General features: G+C 48.8%; 2 protein-coding genes across 3 annotated transcripts in view; one reads left to right on the forward strand and one right to left on the reverse strand.

The window, feature by feature from the left end:
• Positions 1-6,715, reverse strand: part of btbd11a (BTB (POZ) domain containing 11a) — an 80,789-nt gene extending 74,074 nt beyond the window's left edge. For both annotated transcript variants that reach the window (XM_076029962.1, XM_076029961.1), the window contains exon 1: positions 5,266-6,715. In XM_076029962.1, coding sequence (XP_075886077.1) covers positions 5,266-6,151 — 886 coding nt within the window. In that variant the 5' untranslated portion in view covers positions 6,152-6,715. The remainder of the gene's footprint in view (positions 1-5,265) is intronic.
• A 2,674-nt stretch (positions 6,716-9,389) lies between these two features.
• Positions 9,390-19,448, forward strand: cry1a (cryptochrome circadian regulator 1a). Its single transcript, XM_076029963.1, has 14 exons — positions 9,390-10,423; positions 15,208-15,316; positions 15,436-15,578; positions 15,694-15,878; positions 16,516-16,604; positions 16,715-16,855; positions 16,951-17,262; positions 17,466-17,617; positions 17,714-17,916; positions 18,188-18,286; positions 18,379-18,477; positions 18,632-18,715; positions 18,811-18,897; positions 19,130-19,448. The coding sequence occupies exons 1-13, from the start codon at positions 10,266-10,268 to the stop codon at positions 18,891-18,893; spliced, it is 1,857 nt and encodes a 618-aa protein (XP_075886078.1). The 5' UTR covers positions 9,390-10,265; the 3' UTR covers positions 18,894-18,897; positions 19,130-19,448.
• The last annotated feature ends 1,499 nt before the right edge of the window (positions 19,449-20,947 follow it).

The following is a 20,947-nucleotide window of genomic DNA, read 5'->3' on the forward strand; positions in this document are numbered from 1 at the left end:
AACAGTGGATCCAGCGCAGTTACCGGTTTAGTGCATGTGCCAAAAAAAAATATATAGCATGTACGTCTATATTTCGCAATAAAAACCACAACAATAAAGCACACAGCCAATGGAGTGAACCGACGCGTTCGCTCAGCTGATGAGACAAACTGCAGCTGAGTGAGAAGTAGGACAGTGCAGTGGAACGAAGGCCAGTGGGATCCAGTGCACATCAACCAGGTTTCTATAAAACATTTTGCACTGGTCATTTTGTTTTTTTTGTTTGTTTGTTTTTACAGAGCAGAGGCACAATAAATAAGAGCTGTCACACTTTGGATTATTGCATATTTTAATGAGTGAAAAGTTCATTTCAGCCTCCTCACGACATCTCGGACTGGTCATCAATCCGGGGATTTTCAGATATATTGCGCCAAAATCATTCTGGCTGTGCAAAATTTTCTCCTGCAAACAGTCATTGATTTTGAAAGGGCGGCCCATAAATATTTCAACTTTTTATGTGCAGCGGGTGGAAAGAAAAGCAAAGGAGCAACATCTGGCTGAAGACGCAAGATCAAACATCTGTTTTTGAAGGGGCCGTTGGTAGGAATTAGTAAAAAAAAAAAAAAAACAAGTTTCACTGAGTTGGACACACACACACACACACACACACACACACACACACACACACACACAACCTCTGATCTGCGATCAAAAGTGAAACATTCGAGCCATCAACATCCAAGATGAGGCGGGGGGGAAAAAAACCTTTGAATCATCTTTTCAACCTGCTCACATCACGCTTGGCTTCAAGGAAAAGCACCTCTTAAAAAAAATCCCAAAAATAAAAATAAATAAATCTTTAAGTGAAGCCGGTGTCAAAGCAGCAGCAACGAAGCGACTCCCGACTCCCTGTGCGGCGAGATGCCGTCGAATTACGCTTGTGTACTGCCGTCAGATGGCATCAAGCGGCGGCGGCGCCCGCTGACACCCGCTGTCACACGGACGGCGTCGACATCAAAGCGGACGGCACGCACTTTCGGGGACGCGGCGTCGCCTCGTCTCAGCAGCACGTCAGACTGGCGCAGCAGCCGCTGAGGTTCTGCCGGCTTTTCGCTCCTGCTGCGCTGCAACGTCGTCGTACTGTTTGTGCTACTGGTGTAGGGGTCAAAGGTCAGCAGATGGAGCCACTGACGGTAGTGAGGCGCTGCCTTCACCAGTGTCAGACGCTGCGTTTCCATGAGCCTCAGAATTGCGCAAAACCTAAATATCGCAATAAAAAAAGTGGAAAAACCTCTCAAATATGGCTAAAAGGTTTTGACGCCCTGAAAAAAAAAACTATGAGGTGTTTTTTTTGGTTGCCTTTTTTTCCTCCTGATCAGCTGTAAAGCCGAAAGCATTGCCACTTTTTTTCCTCTCTCTTTCTCTTTCTTCATCTCAGGCTTCAGAAGGTCTGTATCATTCATTCATTCCTCTTCTATACCCGCTTATTCCTATTCAGGGTCACGGGGGTCTGCTGGAGCCTATCCCAGCTGTCATAGGGCGAAGGCAGGGGGACACCCTGGACAAGTTGCCAGTCCATCGCAGGGCCACATAGAGACAAACAACCATTCACACTCACATGCACACCTACGGACAATTTAGATTGTTCAATTGACCTCACAAGCATGTTTTTGGAGTGTGGGAGGAAGCCGGAGAACCCGGAGAGAACCCACGCAGACACAGGGAGAACATGCAAACTCCACACAGAAAGGTCCCAGGCCCGGGTCCCCGGAATCGAACCCACGACCTTCTTGCTGTGAGGCGGCAGCGCCAACCACTGCGCCACCGTGTCGCCAAGGTCTGTATCATTCAAAAAAAAAAAAATCTTACGCTGAATCTTTTCCATTTCTTTTTTTTTTTTTTTGGAACAAACCAGAGGAATTACACTCCTTTGTTATCCGCAGCTCGTCGCTAATTCCAAATCGTAATGACTGATCAGATAAACGCGAGTGTTGATTAAATAGAGCGGCATAATGACCTCGGTGAGGGAGCCGAGCCAGCGCCGCCTCCAGCTGACACTCCGGGGCTGCCGCCTGCTCCTCCTCCACTCCTCCCTCACAGCGTGAGGCATTCCTCCTCGCCCACCTCACTCTCTCACTCCCTCCCTCTCTCCTTCCCTCCAACCCCTCCTCCCACTTCGCCGCTCTCACGACTTACTGACAAACGTGACGGGGATCCACGCCGCTGTCACACGGAAGAAATGAAAATAAGAACCCACAAGAGGTCTGTCTAGTTTCATTTTCAGTTGTGATTTTTTTTTGGGTGTCGGGTGATGCTCCCTTCTTCTTCTTCTTTTTCTTCTTGGGAAATCACAGAGAAACACACCAAAATGAAAAGTCGGTGTTATTAAAGTGTGGAGGACAGAGGAGGAGGGAGGGGAAGCAAAACACTTCTTGTCATAACTTCACAGCAGCTGATCAGTTCCTGGAAACCCAGCGCGTTGTTGCGGCTTTTTGCCTTGTAAAATTACCACACACACACACACACACACACACACACACACACACACACACACACACACACACACACACACACACACACACACACACACACACACACGCCAATCTATCCCAAGCAGCTCGGCCAAGCGGATGCTCGTGTCCTCGCTAGGATAACTGCAATCTGTCAGCTCATTTGTGAGTCCAAGCCTGAGGAGGGAAGGCAGGGAAATAATAACACAACGGACGCACAACAACACAAAAAAGGTCTCTGACAAAAAAAAAACTAAAACGCGTGAATACCAGTTGAGCGTATTGACGAGAAGAAGGAGGGTAGGAGGAGGAAGAGGAGGAAGAATAAATATGCAAACACGACGCCCACCCCCGAGCAGAATACACACAAGCACACACACGCACACACACACACACAGGCAAAGCAAATGGAATGCGGCGTGAAAGACGAGATAGCGATGGAGGGATGTGAGAGGGAGGAGGGAAGAGCGACGCCCCGCTGCTGTTTTAATAAGCCGACCTGCTCCGTCACACTGTCATCATCGGCGCCACCTTGGGGAAGGTCGGAGCTGGCGACACACCGAAACGGACGCCATCAAGTCACTGGGGATCCCGGTTCTAAGCTGCGGCCACAGGCCTCAGCCAGCCGATCCAACGCGAGCCCTCTTTTCAAACGGGCCGGTCAGGGTGCGATCGCACCAATCGTCGTCCTCTGAGGAGAAAGAGGCGGAGCTACGGAATGGATTTAGCTGCGACAAGAAACTGCTGTTAGCTCCACACACACACACACACACACACACACACACACACACACACACACACACACACACACACACACACACTCCCGGCTTCATTACTTTCCTCTCAGGGCAGAACACTGGACGGGACCACTTGGACCCGCCTCCAACAGACCAGTTGGCTAACTGGTTTTTGACTTTGACAGACAATCGCCTTGCACGCTTCCTAAAGCTCTTCCGGCGGCTCTCACTCAGACGGATGCATTCAATTCAACTCCACTTCTGGAAGGATGACACAAGGATGGAAAACCTCGCCTACGCTCTGACACGAAGGTGCTTTCCTGTACAGGCCTGGTCACGCCCTCTTCCCCCTCCCTCCTCCTCTCACCCCCAACCACTTAACACTGTCTTCCTCCCCCTCCTCCTCCTCTTTCCACCACCACCGCATCATTTCCTGATGGTGCAGAGGAGGAAGCTGCAATTTGCAGCTACACTCAGTGCAGCGTGATGTCACCAAACGGCAGAACAGCAGAACAGCAGAACATCTGTGCGTGTGTGTGCGTGCATGTGCATGTGTGCATGTGTGCATGTGTGTGCACGTGTCCAACACTTCCTGAAGCTGCAGGTGTGACAGTCGGGGACCTGCCTCATCGTGCTGCTGCTACTGCTGCTGCTGCCGCAGCAACCTGTTATTAGAGACGAGGTGATTGGCCAGTTTTCACAGGGACATCTGGCCTCAGGTGATGTCACCAGTGACATCACACACGCCAGGGGGGGGGTGGATTTCCCTCGCAGCCGGAGGACGCCGAGACGCTTAATGCTTCCTTAATTAAGTCAACGATCGGAGCGAACGAGCGAGGCCGCAACGATTTCACACTCGGCTAATCACCCAAAGAGGCCACGGTGGGTCGTAACCAGAGCTCAAGGTCTTCTCCAGCCGGCTTCTTTTTTTTTTTTTAATTCAGCGTGTGCGATTGTGTGTCATCGACGAGATGATTATCTACTGTTGTGCAGGTGGAGGCTCCACGCATGAGTCCCCATATGAACTGCAGGCTGAATGGCTCCAGAGTAGATTTCAAGATCCGGAGATCATTTCATCATCTGCCGGCAAACAATCCATTAGCTGACACGACCGTCCGATCATTATCTGCAGAGAGAGATGTCTGCGCAGCCGGTGGCTGTCTGTCGCTCCCCCCTGCACGACTGGCAACCGGCTGATAGAATAAACATCTCGGAGGGATGGTGGTGGTGGCGGTGGTGGTGGTGGTGGGGGCCTTCTGCTCTCCACCACCAGGAGCCAACTCATTGAAGGGATTTTGGGTTTTGGAGGCTGCCACACCACTGACAGCTCACACCTTCTGCTCGCAGCACAATGTCAACACAACATCAGCAAAAGACCAACAACGGGAAGATCCACCAGCACCAGACCGCAGCTCCTCTCCAGTGGAGGCTCTGGGCCAGAAACAATCATTAGCATTCCTGTCTCTCATCGGTGACTGAGTGGATGAGGGGTGGTTGGAGGGGCTCATCTCATCTTCTCCGAGCACAAACAAACATCGGAGTCGTGCGCACGGCGCCGTGACACCCTGACAGCTGACCCAGAGGTCTGAGCCGATGCGGCCGGCGATGCATTCACAAAACTGTCACGTCCCCTCATTTATTTAGTCATTGATTTATTTGCTTTGTTTGGGAGCCACAGTCATAGCAGCCGGATGGATATGCTCCGCTTGTTGTCATTATCCAACACAACAGTATCTTTAAAATCCCATTATGAGAAGCAAGGGAAGAATGAAGCATCTCCAGAGTCAAGAAGATCGACTCAACTGTATAGAAAAGATTTGTCTTAGGTTTCACTGCCCATCACGTCTTCATTAAGCGTTTTGCACTTTTTAATACATTTTGGGGTGCAACACCAGCAGCCCCCCAACCCACATACACACCAAATGACCACACATTTCCCCACACCAAACCACTCCTACACACACACACACACACACACACACACACACACACACACACACACACACACACACACACACACACACACACCTTCCTCTTACCGCTGGAGTTCTTGCCACAGATGAGGTGCTGGTAGTTCTGCAGCAGCCCCCACAGCTCCGAGTCGCCGTTGATGGCCTGCTCCAGGCTCTCCACCGTCAGCCGCGGCACGCCGTCGTCCCGCTCCAGCTGGCTGCTGCGCATCGCGCGGGCCAGCACCTCGCGGAAGAGGCTCTCCACGCACGCCGTCAGGTAGATGGCCGCGTGCTCGTGGACGCGCAGCGCCACGCGGCTGTCCACCATCCAGCGGAAGAAGCGGCCGACGGAGAGGAGCAGTCCGCAGCGCGCCGACTTGCCTCGGCCGAGCCGGTCGGCCGCGCTCATGTTGTAGAGCGAGAGCGCGCTCACGGCCGCCGCCACGCAGTTGACCGAGACGGTCCACGAGAGCACCGCCTTGACGGCGCTCTGCACCTCGTGCTTGGTGCACCGGGCGTAGCGCAGGCTCAGCCGCTGCGCCTCGCGCGCCACGCGCACCAGCGCGCGGCCGACCAGCGCCGAGAGCCGCGCCACGACCTCCGGCGACGGCGGCGGCGGCGGCGGCATCCCTGCCTCCGCCAGCAGCTCGGCGTCCTTGGCCAGGGCGGCCTCCACCTCGCCCAAGCTCCACGGCACGTCGTCCAGTTCGGGCAGCTTGGCGCACTGGCCCGCGCACTCCAGGATGTCCGCGTCCTCCACCAGCACGGTGTTGACGGTGTCCAGGCTGTTCTGTCGGCTGTGCATTGATTCGGTCAGATGCCAGCAGTTGCCCCCATGCGTGACGGACTGGTGCGTGTCGGAGCAGCACAGCGACACGCTGGACGACCGGACCGAGTCCGCGGCACCACCATAACCAGAGTCGAGCGTGAGATCCTCCAGCGTCCTCGCCGCGGTCTTACCCTTGCCTGCCATGACTGCGCCGCATGCTGTTGGGTCTGCCTGGTCTGCTCTCCCAGCTGAACGCCACAAACTCGGTTCGCACCCCGCCAACCTCCACTGGCGCGTCCTCCCGCTCCGAGGACTCACTTGTATTTCCCAGCAGGAGGAGAAAAATTAAAGATAAGATAAGAGGTGAGCCACTATTACTAATTAATTCCTCCTCCTCTTCACGAGCGGATCTCTCGCCTCTCCGAACCTCTTCACCGTCCACAACTTCACGCACACATGCGTAACCCGAGAGCGCAGCAACAAACTGGCTCTATGAGCTCCGACCGCAACAAGGCGCAGAGCAGGGCGGAGCTCCAGCGTGGAGGTGGAGCCAGGCGACCAATCAGCTGGCTATGTCCGCGGTGATTGACGGACAACCTGGCTGCTACCTTTCAGCAGGGGATGGAGGGGGGCAACCTGCTGCTGCTGCTGCTGGAGCACAGCTGCAGAGTCACGCTGTTATTTACTGTCCAGTAGGCTGCAGAGTCGAGTTGATTGAGCCACTTGTAGAAGAAGAAGAAGAAGAAGAAGAAGAAGAAGAAGAAGAAACAACAAAAAATGACCACTTTTTTGCCCCCTTAGAATTCAGACATCGACCCGAGATGATGTAGATCAATCAGGTCAACGACTAAAATGTTTTGAACTAAACTAAATGTGTTTCAGCCATTGTCTGACAGGTGTGACAACGGCGTGGGCCTCCACTGCTGCGACCCACTGTTGATCTTTGCCTTGTCGTTACCATAGTTCCTGAATTTAATCTTAATTTCCAAGCAATGATGCGGCAACTGTAAAGAGCAACAAACATGTCAACAAGCATAACTAGAACTTTACAGCTAAAAGCTAAAAGTGATGCACCATCACCTGAGGTAAAACAAAATATATTTATACTTTTCTCAAGAGCAACTAACTCCAAATATGTTGCTGCAGGCAAAGACATTGGTGCAGACACTTTCAACCCAATAGAGAAGAACAAATATTCTGAGACCTGCAGTGCTTGCTTGTCCATCATGCGGCTAAACGACCTATTTCACCACATTATAAGGGCTATGAAAACTCAGAGTGTGACGGTGGAATTCTGGAAGCGACGCTGGGAGGAACATTTGGCCGGATGATGACTCACGCCTTCTCCAAGGTCTCCTCTTTGTATGTCTGACATGGAGAGGCCATCTGTCCACGCTGAGGACCTTCTCATGTTGTCTTAGCATGACGGCGGCCTCACCGTGGCCAGCGATGGCCTGCAGGGCGATGTTTGGGAGAAACAGCAGCCCATTGGCTGACTGATCTGGGAAACCAGAAGCAGGATCATTCTGCACGGTGGGACTCTGTGTTTATCTGCGGATTCCCCCACAAGAAACCACCAAGCTACAACTTTTTCTTTGATTAATATGCCCATTTTTGTTGACATTCCCGTCAAATGTTTTAAGTCGGCACAGAGCAGACTGTAATAGTAAAAAGGGGGATATTCTCACAGATATATGGTATATATTGTATATCTGACACCCTTCTGTATATTTTTAGTATATTTTTAGTATATTTGCTGCCCTCTTTTTGTTCTGCTGTCCTCTAAAGGACCAACCACACCACAGCAAATTCCTCGTAAGTGTTAAACCTACTTGGCAATAAACATGTTTCTGATTCTGATTCTGATTCTGATAAAAGAAAAACATCTTCAATACTTGATGATGTTCATGCACCAATGTCTCCGGATTCCAGACGCCGCCGTCAGTAAGCGTCGCCTGCAGCTTGTCTCCTCCAGCCTGCCTGGGCTCTTGATGCAATGCAGCACATCTTGCTGACTAACGAAGGTGAGAGCGCGGCAGAGGTGAGCAGCTGTCAGATGCTTCTCCACATGCACCATGGTCCTTCAAAGCTGGTCCTCACGCATCAAGCGCCGGTTGCCAGGGAACAGAAAAAATGAGCGTCATTTTTCCCAGAGAAAACTGCAGACAATTCTGTGTGTTTTGCCAGCATCAGAATAATCAAGATTACACGACTGCCGAGACTGGGTATCTATCTATCTAGCTATCTATCTATCTATCTATCTATCTATCTATCTATCTATCTATCTATCTATTTATCCATCCATCCATCCATCTATCTAGCTATCTATGAGGCTTTTCGTTCAAAAATATGCAATGCCATAATTGCTGTTTTATCATCATCATCATCATCATCATCATCATCATCATCATCATCATCATCATCATCATCATCATCATCATGTTGCCCACAATTCCACAACTTGTCCATGCAGATGGAATACCTCGTTAATGTTAGGTGACACTGCCGCCTACCGGCCAAAATGTGGTACTACTACTAGATGTCCATTGAAGGCTGTTTTTAGTGTCTTGCATAATTCCAAATCATTTTATGTAAGAACATCAAGCAGTCAAAAGTGTCGACCAACGTGATCACGCTTAAGTCTTTCAATCAGAATAAAGATTACAAAAAGGTTCGACACTCACTCACATATTTCAATCAGGGAATATTTATTAAATTACTGTGAATGGAGTAAAATACATACCGTGAGTGCAATAGACCAATTTTGCACAAACACTGAAACTAATTGTGGAAAAATGTCAAACTGTGGTCATAAAGCTTTTATTTCATTCAATCATTTCATTCAATTATTTAAAATATTTCATTTTCATTTTTTTAAATGTATAAGTGAACAGATACACAAAAGTGCGTCATGACAGACAAAAAGGCGCGCTCCCGCACACACTCACTCGGTGACGCGTAAGGGCCTCGCGCTCATGCCACAGTTCATGTGACCATCCGGGTCCTTTGACAGTAAACAAGCCCGCGGATTCGGAAGGCTTGAAGGAGACTCGAATTATTTCTAATACGTCCTTAAAGGAAAAATAGTACTTTAATACTTTAAAATCCATATACGTGTTCCGTCAATTATGATAATAAAAAAAATAATATAACAAAAAAAAATTGAGGGGGAAAAAAAAAAGTCTCCCCAAAAGTCTCCCAAACTCTGGATCACAACAACAGGTCCGTTAGCTCGGCTGGGTGTCCCCTAACACACACACACACACACACACACACACACACACACACACACACACACACACACACACACACACACACACATGGAGAGCGAGAAAGAGGGAGAGCACGCTGCAGAAACGTGACCACGCCGGGGAGCGCATTCGTCGCCGCGGACCAATCAGAGGGCTCACATCTACTTGCGTAGCGTGTGGGCGGAACCGAGGCAGTAGGTGCGGCGAGGAGGTTGAGCAGCCATTCGTGGACGTCTTGAAGGGAGACAGAGAGCCGTTCACATAGGCAAAATAAACGCACGGTAGTCCGGCGAAAACGATACCAGCGGCTTCGGAGAGGATTTCTGACAGCTAAGTAGCAATTTGTGTGACGCCAGGCCGAGGTTTTGGCGGAAAACGCGTAGCTCCGTGGTGTATTTACATAACCAGCTTTGGCGGCTTGACGGCAGCGGCACTTTGGCCGTCGTGTCTCTGGATCGTTAGCCTCGAATGTTAGGGGGTTGTGGGGGCAACAAACGGGTCCCGTCGGCTTTGGAAGTGAACCAGCAGTTTAATATCATTTCGGGGACATCGTTCAAGTAAATTGTGCGTCTAAATTTAACGCTCTATACGCGTTTTCATTATTCAGAAAAACAAGTTATACAACGAGGAACGCTAGCGCTCCGTCATAGCAGCCGGGTCCTAAAGCCCGCCGGGTTGCAGCTAGCCGTCACATTGCCGGGGAGCGCGCGCTGTCTCGTGCCCAAATGGTTCAGCAGTCGCTTGTTTCCAAATTCTTCGACATTATGGAAAAGGTTCTCTTAGAGCAAGGTTAATTGCACACAGCAGCACTGCGGAACTACTTCCCCCCCAAAGCTTGTATGCTAAAATAGCATACGGGCTATACCTGGAATTTTTGTTTTGTTTTGTTTTGTTTTTACGACTTTTTTGTGCATCATTTCTTGGATACCTTTTTGCCAGCAACGCGCTCGACTGAGTGGGACTGCTCGTGAAGCGCGCACCAACTAAAAGACTTTGATCACACCAGATTTTTTTATTATTATTTTTTTGATAAAAAGGGCAACCTAAAGGACTCGTCCAGTTGAGTAATGGTCATTAATACGATCCACTGGTTCAGGAAGGGCTTGCGGCTCCACGACAACCCGTCGCTCAAGGAATCTTTGCTGGGTGCGGACACCGTCCGCTGCGTCTACATCCTCGACCCCTGGTTCGCGGGATCGTCCAACGTGGGCATCAACAGGTGGAGGTGAGCAAAGCGCACACTCGCGGCGGCTGATGCTGCTGCTGTTGCGGCCATGCATGCGTCTCATCCGTGCCTGATTTGCATTCTGCAGGCGGGCTTCGCCGCACAGCACAGCACACGCTCAGTTTATGTAATGCAGCAGCCCAGTTTTATAACTTGGCTGCACGCGTTTGCAGCCGATCGTATGACGTGTTTGGATGCATTGCATGGTGTTAAATGCATTTATTGATTATCACGAAGCAATTCGAGGCACTTTTGGTGGGGGTCATTTTTCAATAATGGCCACGTCAGTTTTTTGTGCAGTGCAGGTATTTGGTTTTCAGAAATGATGTGCTATCCCCCCTATTCTAATTTCAATGCATATTTTTTTTTAGCTTCAGTGATGGAGATGCTAAAAATGAATGTTAGAAGCTGCATTCAGAGCCCTAAAAGGAAGAGGGTTTGGGTTTGTGAATCAGGCTCCTTCAGCCTGACGCAGTGTGTTTTCTTGTAATTTGCTAATTGGTTGGGTCAGTTAGTAGTAAATGTATTTCTTTGTCAGCATACCATGACTGAGGTGAGTCAACACACCAGGAACCAATATTTTGTACCAACAGTTTGGACAACTTGATTGATTTGAGATTGTTTTCCTAAAGGGTTACAATTCATTTATATTTAGGCCTAATATTAATTAGCCATCAATATGTATTAATTGTTTAAGTGACATTAAAAGTAAAACGTTTTAATTTAAAGATCTCTTATTTACTCTCACTGGAGAAAAAAAAAGAGTGATTATACCTATCAATTTGCAGACAAACATGGTTTTCTTCCCCTCGGCACATTTTAATTACTGATTACCTGGAGATCCAGTTATATAAGGCCAGAATGTAACCCTGTTTTTATCTCGGTCACATCATGGCAAGCACCTAAATGGTCGGGGTTTAGACCCCCAGTCAGCGAGATTCTGCGTCACCCTCCACTGAATGAGTCAAAACTTTCATTGTCTTGCAATTTAATTGTTTACTGAACATGGCAAGTGTCAATTATCAGTTGTATAATTTTGAGGGATAGCCCCTAGAATCCACCTCTGGGGTGCCAGTAGAGGCGCTGGCGCGCAGCATCATTCTCTGTACGCCAATGAATTTATTTCAGCCTGTGTATTATTCACCTGGCATTTAAAGAAGCGAAACGCAGAAAGCCGATGATTAAGGAAGAAAAGAAAAGGAATAATGCTGAGACGGCGCTCCGTTACATCATGAGATGCCGTGGGGAATAAAACTGTAATCATCCCCGCAACCAAACACCAATTATTCCCCCCCGGATAGGTGCTTAGAACAAGGCTAAATAAATATCGGCTGATGACATCACACATCGCTCACAGCGCCGCTTTCTTCCCATGCTCACCGGCTCAGTCGCAGCGCACGTCGGTAAACAGTGTTTTGGCGCCTTGACCTCCCTGCTAGACTGTCATTACTGCAGGAGAAGAAGGGGGAAAAAAGAGCGTTTGTTGCTGTTACGCCGATAGCAGGTTTATCGGGACGCGTCTGTGCAGCCGCAGCTGTGTCACCAGAATGTGGCGGCGGCGCAATAACATTCCTCCGCTGGGATTACACACTTAATCCCAAACCTCATCTCAGGAAATGTATACGGTCTAAAGTCATACAGAGGTAGCTGTGGCATAAAAAGTGGGACTTTGAATTGACTTCAATATAATTTATTCTGAGGCAGAAGTTCAGCATTTAACGTCAATTAGACTGCCGGTACGTTGAAGTTAAGTGATGATGCAGCGTAACTCATGTTTTCCTCCCTCACGTCCTCTTCCTGTGTGTGTGTGTGTGTGTGTGTGTGTGTGTGTGTGTGTGTGTGTGTGTGTGTGTGTGTGTGTGTGTGTGTGTGTGGACTCAAACAAGTGTGTTAAGTTTTAATTTTTTCTTCCTCGCCCATGATCATGTGACCTAAGAGATAAGAGCGAAGGCCGTTGTGGACGGTTTGACTAACTAACCGCAACTGCAATGCTGAAGGAATGTAGGGAGAAGTTTTTATCTCAGGGGCCCGTTGATCTCCTCTGGATTGTTTTAGTCTGACACACAGAGAGAAGCCGGATCAATAGTTTCAGTTGTTTTCTGAAGTAAAACCAAAAGGGCGACAAATGCAGCTGCTGGCCTCCTTAGCGGGAATTTAAAGCTTTCTAATCTTTGAATTTTAATCGACTAATTGGGTTCAGAAAAACCATAGGATATGACTCTGACAAAGGCCACCGTCTTTTGGGGGAAAATAAAAAATCGGTGTTAAAAACACGGAATCTTGTCATGGCGGCATTCTACAATCCCTTTCCACATCGACTGTGAACCACGACTGTCAAACTGTCGTCGCCGCTGCTGCTGAGTTAAAAAAAAAAAAGCGGTGCCGAGGCTCCTGCCAGGATGTTTTTCCTCTCCCGCTGTGCGCTCTGCTTTTAAACTGCGGTGCCGTGGCGTCACTGGAACAGTAGGGCAGCTATGGCGGGCGGCGGCGGTTGTAAAGGCGAGCCTGTTATGGAGCATCCGTGTTACACTGCCACGGTTATGCAACGGCCGCCCGGACCGACGCAGCGCTCGTGCGCAGTGCATTCGGTGGACGACAAAGCAACGTAAATATTACCAAATTAAAAGAAGTACTATTGTGTTTTTCTTTTGACAAAGACGTGTCCTCAGTGTTGCGTCGCACTCTCCAATGAAATGGTCTTCGCTTCGGCGAGGGCAATTGAGTTACTGCACCAGACTAAATGACCCGGCTCTATTACAGCACAATGTTTCATTTGGCATCATGTTTTATGACGGCGTCTGAACGACTCGGCTGTTAAATCAGTAACCCAGTAACCGAGGACCGCGATGTACACACACACACACGAAAAGAAAAAAAAAAGTTCACCACAAAAGGGAAAACATGATGCTGTTAGTATTATGACAATGAGGCTGGTGGCAGAATTGCACACCTTCATCAGGTGCAGGTCCAGTAAAGCAGCATCACTTTTTTTAGCAGGAGGTCGTAAACAGAGCGATAAAACCAGCTGTTTTCTCGAGAGAGGTTTTTTTTATTCTTTCATCCGTCAGCACCAAAGCTTAGTCAGTATCTCTCAGACTCGGCATCTTAAAATCATTGTGACAAAATTACACGCTGAAAACCTGAAGGATTGACTGCAGCCTCTGTAATTACCAGCGGCTCTGTTCTGCAAAGGAGGTTTGAGAGCGAGAGCGTGTGGGGGGGAGTTCTGTCAACATTGCTCAGGTGACATAATCACAATATAGTGGAGCCCCCCCCCCACCCTTCATCATGGGCCTGGAGGAAGTAGGTCAGTGTGCTGCAGCGCTGAAGTCTCCGCCCACTTTGACCTACTTCTGCTCCCCTGCAGCATCGGGCGAGAGACCCCGACTATCTCCTATCGCTTCAGTTAGCTGACCGAGGGGGCGCGCGTGACAAGTGGGATGCTGATAAAGCACACACACACACACACACACACACACACACACACACACACACACCATCCAAACATGTCGGATGAACGGGGATTATTTATTTGTCTCACGTCGGGTGGCCTCTGTTTCGCTGACTCAGCGGAGGCACTGCGCCGCGTCCAGTTCCCCCCTCCGGTCGACCCACCCAACAAACCGTCACATACGACCGGGCCCCTGCAGACCAGGTGGCAGCTGGAGAAGGAAGAGCTTATCAACCGTTCCTCTGCATAGCTTGTGCAGTTACACGGTCCTGCCAGAGGGGGGCTTCGACTCTGCAAACTCTGCAAAAAAACAAGCTCGTACCCAAATTAAATAACAAATTATAAAGTATTGATGGGTTTTCGCAATATTCGCTCATGACAATAGAGTCACATGACGCAGCGACAGCCGTCTCGGCCCCCTTAAACCAGATCCGGGAGCCCTTTGAACGACCCCGTTAGATCAGCGCAGAGAGTGTGAGCACACTGCAGCACACACAGATGGTGAGAGGGACGGTTGGTTGGTTGGTTGGTTGGTTGGTTGGTTGGTTCAGCCGGCCAGTCGGCCGGCCGCCACGGCAACACCCACCAGGCGGCCATCTCACCATTGGACCTGCCGCAGGAAACATCCACCTACGAACTTTCTGTAGCCATGGCAACGGCACAGGAAGCAGTGCACTGCTGCCACTCCTAGGCCCATGTGTGTGCGTATGTTTGAATGTTTGTGTGATTTGTTTTTGGTGTTTCTTCTTCTAAAAGTAAAGCAGAAAAAAGCAACAGCACCATGTTGATTTATGATATTCTTTGAAAATTCATTTGTTCAAGTACTAAAATGACTGTTGGGGTGTGTGTGCGTGTGTGTATGTTTGTATGTGTGACTCATGCACATCACTCATGCTGATGATTTAGATCAAATGCATGCAGGTTGTTTATAACCAACTGTGTCATTTGGCCTCATTCAGATCTGTGTCTCTATTAGCAATATTAGTTCAGTTCAGTGCCACTAAGTGAGTGATGCAATGAAGAATTAAATCAATCTTCTTCAAAGATAATTAAAAAGAAATTGTGCTTTAATTTAATTTTCCTCCGGAAAGAGAGAGGCCCTGAAGGGTCACAGCAGTGCTGTGATCACTGTAGTGCCTCCTCTACTGGACAAACTGTGCGCTGCTTCTAGTTGAATTAATAAATCCCAGTCAAAGATGTACGTAATTATTTTTCTTGAGTGAGCCTAATTTTCGAACAGAAATGGTGCTCTGATCATTGCAGACTCAGTGCTCCCTCTGCTGGACAAAACGGTGCACTGTCTCTAACTGTGCCGATTTCCTCCGTCCTTCAGATTCCTACTGCAGAGTCTCGAGGACTTGGACTCCAGCCTGCGGAAGCTGAACTCTCGGCTGTTTGTGATCCGAGGCCAGCCCACCGATGTCTTTCCCAGACTGTTCAAGGTGACGGCCGCCGCCCCGCCTCGAGCGCGCGCTTTTTCACTGCAGCTTCCAAACACATGACTCACCCCCTTCCTTTTCCCCCTCTCCCGCCTTTTCTGGTTTTGTCTCACTTTCTCCAGGAGTGGAACATTTCTCGTCTGTCCTACGAGTACGACTCAGAGCCCTTCGGGAAGGAGCGCGATGCAGCTATTAAAAAACTGGCCTCTGAGGCCGGAGTGGAGGTGACAGTTCGCATCTCCCACACGCTCTATGACCTCGACAAGTGAGTCTGCGTCGCCGGGCGCCAAGCAGTTCAATTTCAAAGAAGAAAAGCAGGCGTTGGTTAGTCTGTCGCACCCTTTGACCCCCATCCCTACTCCTTCTTGCGCCCCCTGCAGGATCATAGAGTTGAACGGGGGTCAGTCGCCGCTCACCTACAAGCGCTTCCAGACTCTGATCAGCCGCATGGAAGCGGTGGAGATGCCGGCCGAGTCCATCACAGGGGAGCTGATGGGGAAGTGCACGACGCCGCTGTCCGACGACCACGACGACAAGTTTGGTGTTCCCTCGCTGGAGGAGCTGGGTGAGCGTCACGTGATGATGATGATGATGATGATGATGATGATGATGATGATGATGATGATGATGATGTGTAGGCAGGCAACCAACCAGCAACCTGGGGCTTCAATATTGAACTATTTTATTGAATTGAATTGAAATTCTGTTTTGTAAATGGCGCAAGACAAGTACAATAATATAAAATATAAAATATATAAAAGGCAGTTTATAAAGAAAGATTCCAGCCAGTGCGCCCTCAGGCTGGAGGTATGTTGGGAACAGCTCAAAGTGGGTTTAGTGCCACAATGATAGATGGCATTCCCAGAATCAACCAGTTTTGTAAAAGGGCTTTGCATGTGCTCACTCCTATCTGGCTATCTGGCATTTGGCTGGCATTCTCCACTCTGGGTATTTTTAAAAGGGTGCGCATTGCATCATTGTAACTGCAACTTCTGCATGCTAGATTTTCTTTTATGGCTATAAATGGGCATTATAAAGCGGTGTGCAATATGCTTTGAGTGGCGCCACCGTCACTTGTGTTGAGCAGAAGCTGAACTTGCGTGCAATGGTGTTTGCCTGTGCGTATAATTTAAAGCATACAGCATTTATTTTATTTTAATTAATTAATTAATTAATTAATTAATTTATTTATTTTGGTGCAGGTTTTGACACTGAAGGCCTGTCGTCGGCCGTGTGGCCGGGCGGCGAGACGGAAGCCCTCACGCGGTTGGAGAGACACCTGGAGAGGAAGGTGAGTGGGCGGGACATTCTCTCATCTGATCACGAAAAGCTTTGAATTTTTTTGAAGCTCACATTTGGTGAAACTCTTACTCATCATGTGACTCCCCTCCTCTCCACCAGGCCTGGGTGGCCAACTTCGAGCGCCCCAGGATGAACGCCAACTCGCTGCTGGCCAGTCCCACTGGCCTCAGCCCCTACCTGCGCTTTGGCTGCCTCTCCTGCCGCCTCTTCTACTTCAAGCTCACCGACCTCTACAGGAAGGTGAGTTGGTCATCTGTCGCCGTGCACCTCAGGGACGCCCTCAGATGCTTAACGGACTCCCTGTATCCTCCTCATCCCCCTTCCTCCTCCTCCAGGTGAAGAAGAACAGCTCCCCGCCGCTGTCGCTCTACGGCCAGCTGCTGTGGCGCGAGTTCTTCTACACGGCGGCCACCAACAACCCCTGCTTCGACAAGATGGAGAACAACCCCATCTGCGTGCAGATCCCCTGGGACCGCAACCCCGAGGCGCTGGCTAAGTGGGCCGAGGGGCGCACCGGCTTCCCGTGGATCGACGCCATCATGACCCAGCTGAGGCAGGAGGGCTGGATCCACCACCTGGCCCGGCACGCCGTGGCCTGCTTCCTGACCCGGGGAGACCTGTGGATCGGCTGGGAGGAGGGCATGAAGGTAGGGCTGGTCCTGCTGCAGTGTCGGCACTTCTCCACTGACTAGAGGGAAAAGTTTGACCCAAAACTAAAACACCAACGTTTTTTTTTGGTCAATTGACTTAATTGAATTTAAAAAACACAAAGTAAAACATGTTATGCTCCTGTGTTCAAATCCAGGCTCCTGAATTGACCATAAAATTATTGTGCATGCTCATATTGCAGGTGTTTGAGGAGCTGCTGCTGGACGCCGACTGGAGCGTGAACGCCGGCAGCTGGATGTGGCTCTCCTGCAGCTCCTTCTTCCAGCAGTTCTTCCACTGTTATTGCCCCGTGGGCTTCGGCCGACGCACCGACCCCAACGGAGACTACATCCGGTACGCCAACTCCTCCCCCCTAATACCCTCCCACCCCCCCAGCATGCGTTGATTGACCTGCCCTCTCAACTCCTGAACCTCTCTCTCCCCCGCCAGACGCTACCTGCCCATCCTGCGCGGCTTCCCCGCCAAGTACATCTACGACCCCTGGAACGCGCCGGAGGGCGTGCAGAAGGCGGCCAAGTGCATCGTCGGCGTGCACTACCCCAAGCCCATGGTGCACCACGCCGAGGCCAGCCGCCTCAACATAGAGCGCATGAAGCAGATCTACCAGCAGCTCTCCTGCTACAGAGGCCTCGGTGAGCAGGAAGTCAGGCACATGGGTGCCAGAGCACAAAGATGATGTCTGACGCCAGCTGTAGACAGGCAGACAGTCATCACTAATAATCAATAACAATCCAATAATCATGATTCTTAGAATTAGATGATTTTTAATCTCAAAATCTAGACCTTTTACCTGCAGAAACTATGATTACTTCTGTTTGTGAAGCATCAACAGCGCCCTCTGCTGCTGACAACCTGGCAACTGGCAAGAGATGCTAAGCTTAGTAACTGTGTGTCTGCTCTCAGGTCTCCTGGCCACAGTTCCATCCAATGGCAACAGGAATAACGGCAGCAGCGAGATGGCGTACCCCGCCGAGACTCCGCACAACACTCCCACTTCGTCCGGTGAGAATTCCTGCCTGTCGTCCGACACTCCGGTGGTTGGGACGGGATGCACGTTTGATGATTGACCGAGGTTTTTTTTTTTTGTGCTGCAGGCTACCAGATGCCGGCCCACTCCCAGGGAGACTGGCAAAGTGGCGTCATGATGTACATGCAGGGAGACCCTCAGGTCGCCGTCAGCAGCCACCAGCAAGGTGAGCAGCCTCATTTCCTGTTGCTCGGTTCTCAATGATGTGTACTTGCAGGCAAAAGATTTGTTGAATCAGTGGTTTAAAAGTGAAAGCAGAACATTTTGGTGATTTTTCTGGTGTTTGCCTCCATTTCTGATCTTCTTCCTCCTCCCTGCAGCCTACAGCCAGGCCGGCCCCAGCTCCTCCACCATGTGCTACACTCAGAGCACGCGGCAGATCACCGCTGCCTCATTTCAGAAAGGTGAGAGCCCCGAACAACGTCACCGTCCGCTCCGACTGTACTAATGCTGTGCAACTTGTAAACACAAAATTGTTATCGTCGTCCTCCCCCTGCAGCACCTGAACACAGCGGGAAGCGGCACAACGAAGACTCTGGGAACGGAAAGAGCTCCAAAGTGCTGCGGCAGAGCAGCCACTAGAGTGGTGAGTGAGGAAATGACACAATGAACAAATCAGAGTTTGCGGCACGTCAAATGTTTTTTTTGTAATCCTTGCTGAAGAAGAAGATATTATTATATCTTTATCGGATATTCTTATATGTACATATCTGACATTGTAACAATATCACATCAGTCGAACTGAAGTTGTTTGGTTGAATTTATATAATTGAATGTATTCACTGAAATGACTCGCAGTGGTTCTGTTTGTGCGTCAGGATCGTCACACAGCCCGGCAGCCAGCGGACGGCCAATCTGATTTATTTTCCATTTTCGACACGACACTGTTGCATGAAGACACCGGCGGATGGAAAAGGAGGAGAAAGAGGAGGAGGTGTAGAAATCAAACCCACCGTTCGAAGCCACTGACACGCGTCTCCACCAGCAGGACTGTAATTTACCCAGCAGACTGTTCCATCTGATGTGGGCCGCCTGTTACACTGTGCTACTCACGTCTGGGTTGCCGGGACGACAAAGTATATTATGTAAAAAAAAAAAAAAAAAAAAAGTCCTTTTTTGTGTATATATAATTAATACTCACATACAACTTGTAAATATTTGGATATTGTATGTGTGTTTTATCTTTTTGTGTAGCCATAGACCCATTGATATATTTTTGATATGAGAAATCATTCGTGGATGGATCTTCTTTTTTCTTCTTCTTTTTTGGGAAACCTTTTTCGAAAAAAAAAAATGAAAAAAAAAATTTCATAGACCGTCCATTCCAAACATTTAAAAAAAATAATTAAATAAGGCGATGATAATCTCAGACGTTACTGTAAAACCACTGCTTGTCCTCATTTACTCTTCTCCAATATTCCTGTTTTCTTTCTCAAAAGTTTTTTTGAGCCATCCGATGTATTTAAACACAAGTGTTCTCTTCATCTGCTCCTCCCTATTTCTGTTCCTTACCGCTGTAGAGTATGTTAACTATCAAGTTATCGCAAGACTAAAATACAGAATCGTCATATCATGGTGTCCCTTCCTGCCTTCTCCCCTCCCTGCTGTATACCCCCCCCACCCCACCCCACCCCTTCCTTCCCCCCATCAATAAATGTACCACTGGAGAGAAAAGCTTCACCCGCTTCCTGTTTCTTCTCAATGTGCTTGTTTCATTAAACCTGGGTCAAGTGTAACAAAACTGTTTCCGCCTGTTCTTTATGTTGTTGGTGCATGAAGTTAGATTACATAAGACCGTTTTTGGAGTGTACCCCCCCCCCCTAGTGACAAGCTGCTGAACTGCAGTCTGTTTTCCAGAGACAGCTTAAAGCAGCTCTAGGTAACTTTCCGACCATAAAATTATGATTCCAAACTCAGTAAAGCAGTAGATAAACGATTAATAGGATCAATGGTGCCGCCTCGGCAGCGAGAGGGGGGTTGTGCCGGCTGTAACTACACTGTGTAACTTTCAAGCGCGACCCGACACGCCGGACGAACCACTTTACGGCAACGTCATGCGTTTATTTAGAGGCGGTCTTACATACCACTATTACAAATACATAAGATTGTAAAATTACGGAATGGAACCCAATAAGTAACCTCGATGAAAGACGAAGTAATAAAAGTGTTGAACGTTTGCTACAACGTTATTGTCGTAGCAAGCTCAAGTTACCTAGAGCTGCTTTAAGTTGTGTTTATTTTATCTAGACGTTTGTTTCCCTTTACTTTTTTTTTAATGGTGCTACATATAGTTTGACTTTGTATAACATGACCAACAGCGTCAGGTGGCAGTGAATTGATCAGGGGCCGGAGACAGGGTTGAGAAGATTAAATTGGAACTAAGAAGCATAATTTTTATGTGCTTGTCACTTCCAATTCCAACCCTACTACTGAGTGCCAAGCAGGCTTTGGTTTAAAGTCTTTGGTACCAGTCTCAGGGCAGACACTCTACCACTAGAACACTGAGCTATCAATCGATCCAGAATTACAGGTTTAAAAAAAATAAATAAATAAATAAAAAATATGTATATGTATATATATATATATATATATATATATATATATATATATATATATATATATATATATATAATAAA

The sequence above is a fragment of the Nelusetta ayraudi genome, unplaced genomic scaffold, assembly GCF_046127955.1.
Source record: "Nelusetta ayraudi isolate G7.1 ecotype Tasmania unplaced genomic scaffold, CSIRO-AGI_Nayr_v1 ptg000027l, whole genome shotgun sequence".
In the NCBI taxonomy this organism is placed as follows: Eukaryota; Metazoa; Chordata; class Actinopteri; order Tetraodontiformes; family Monacanthidae; genus Nelusetta; species Nelusetta ayraudi.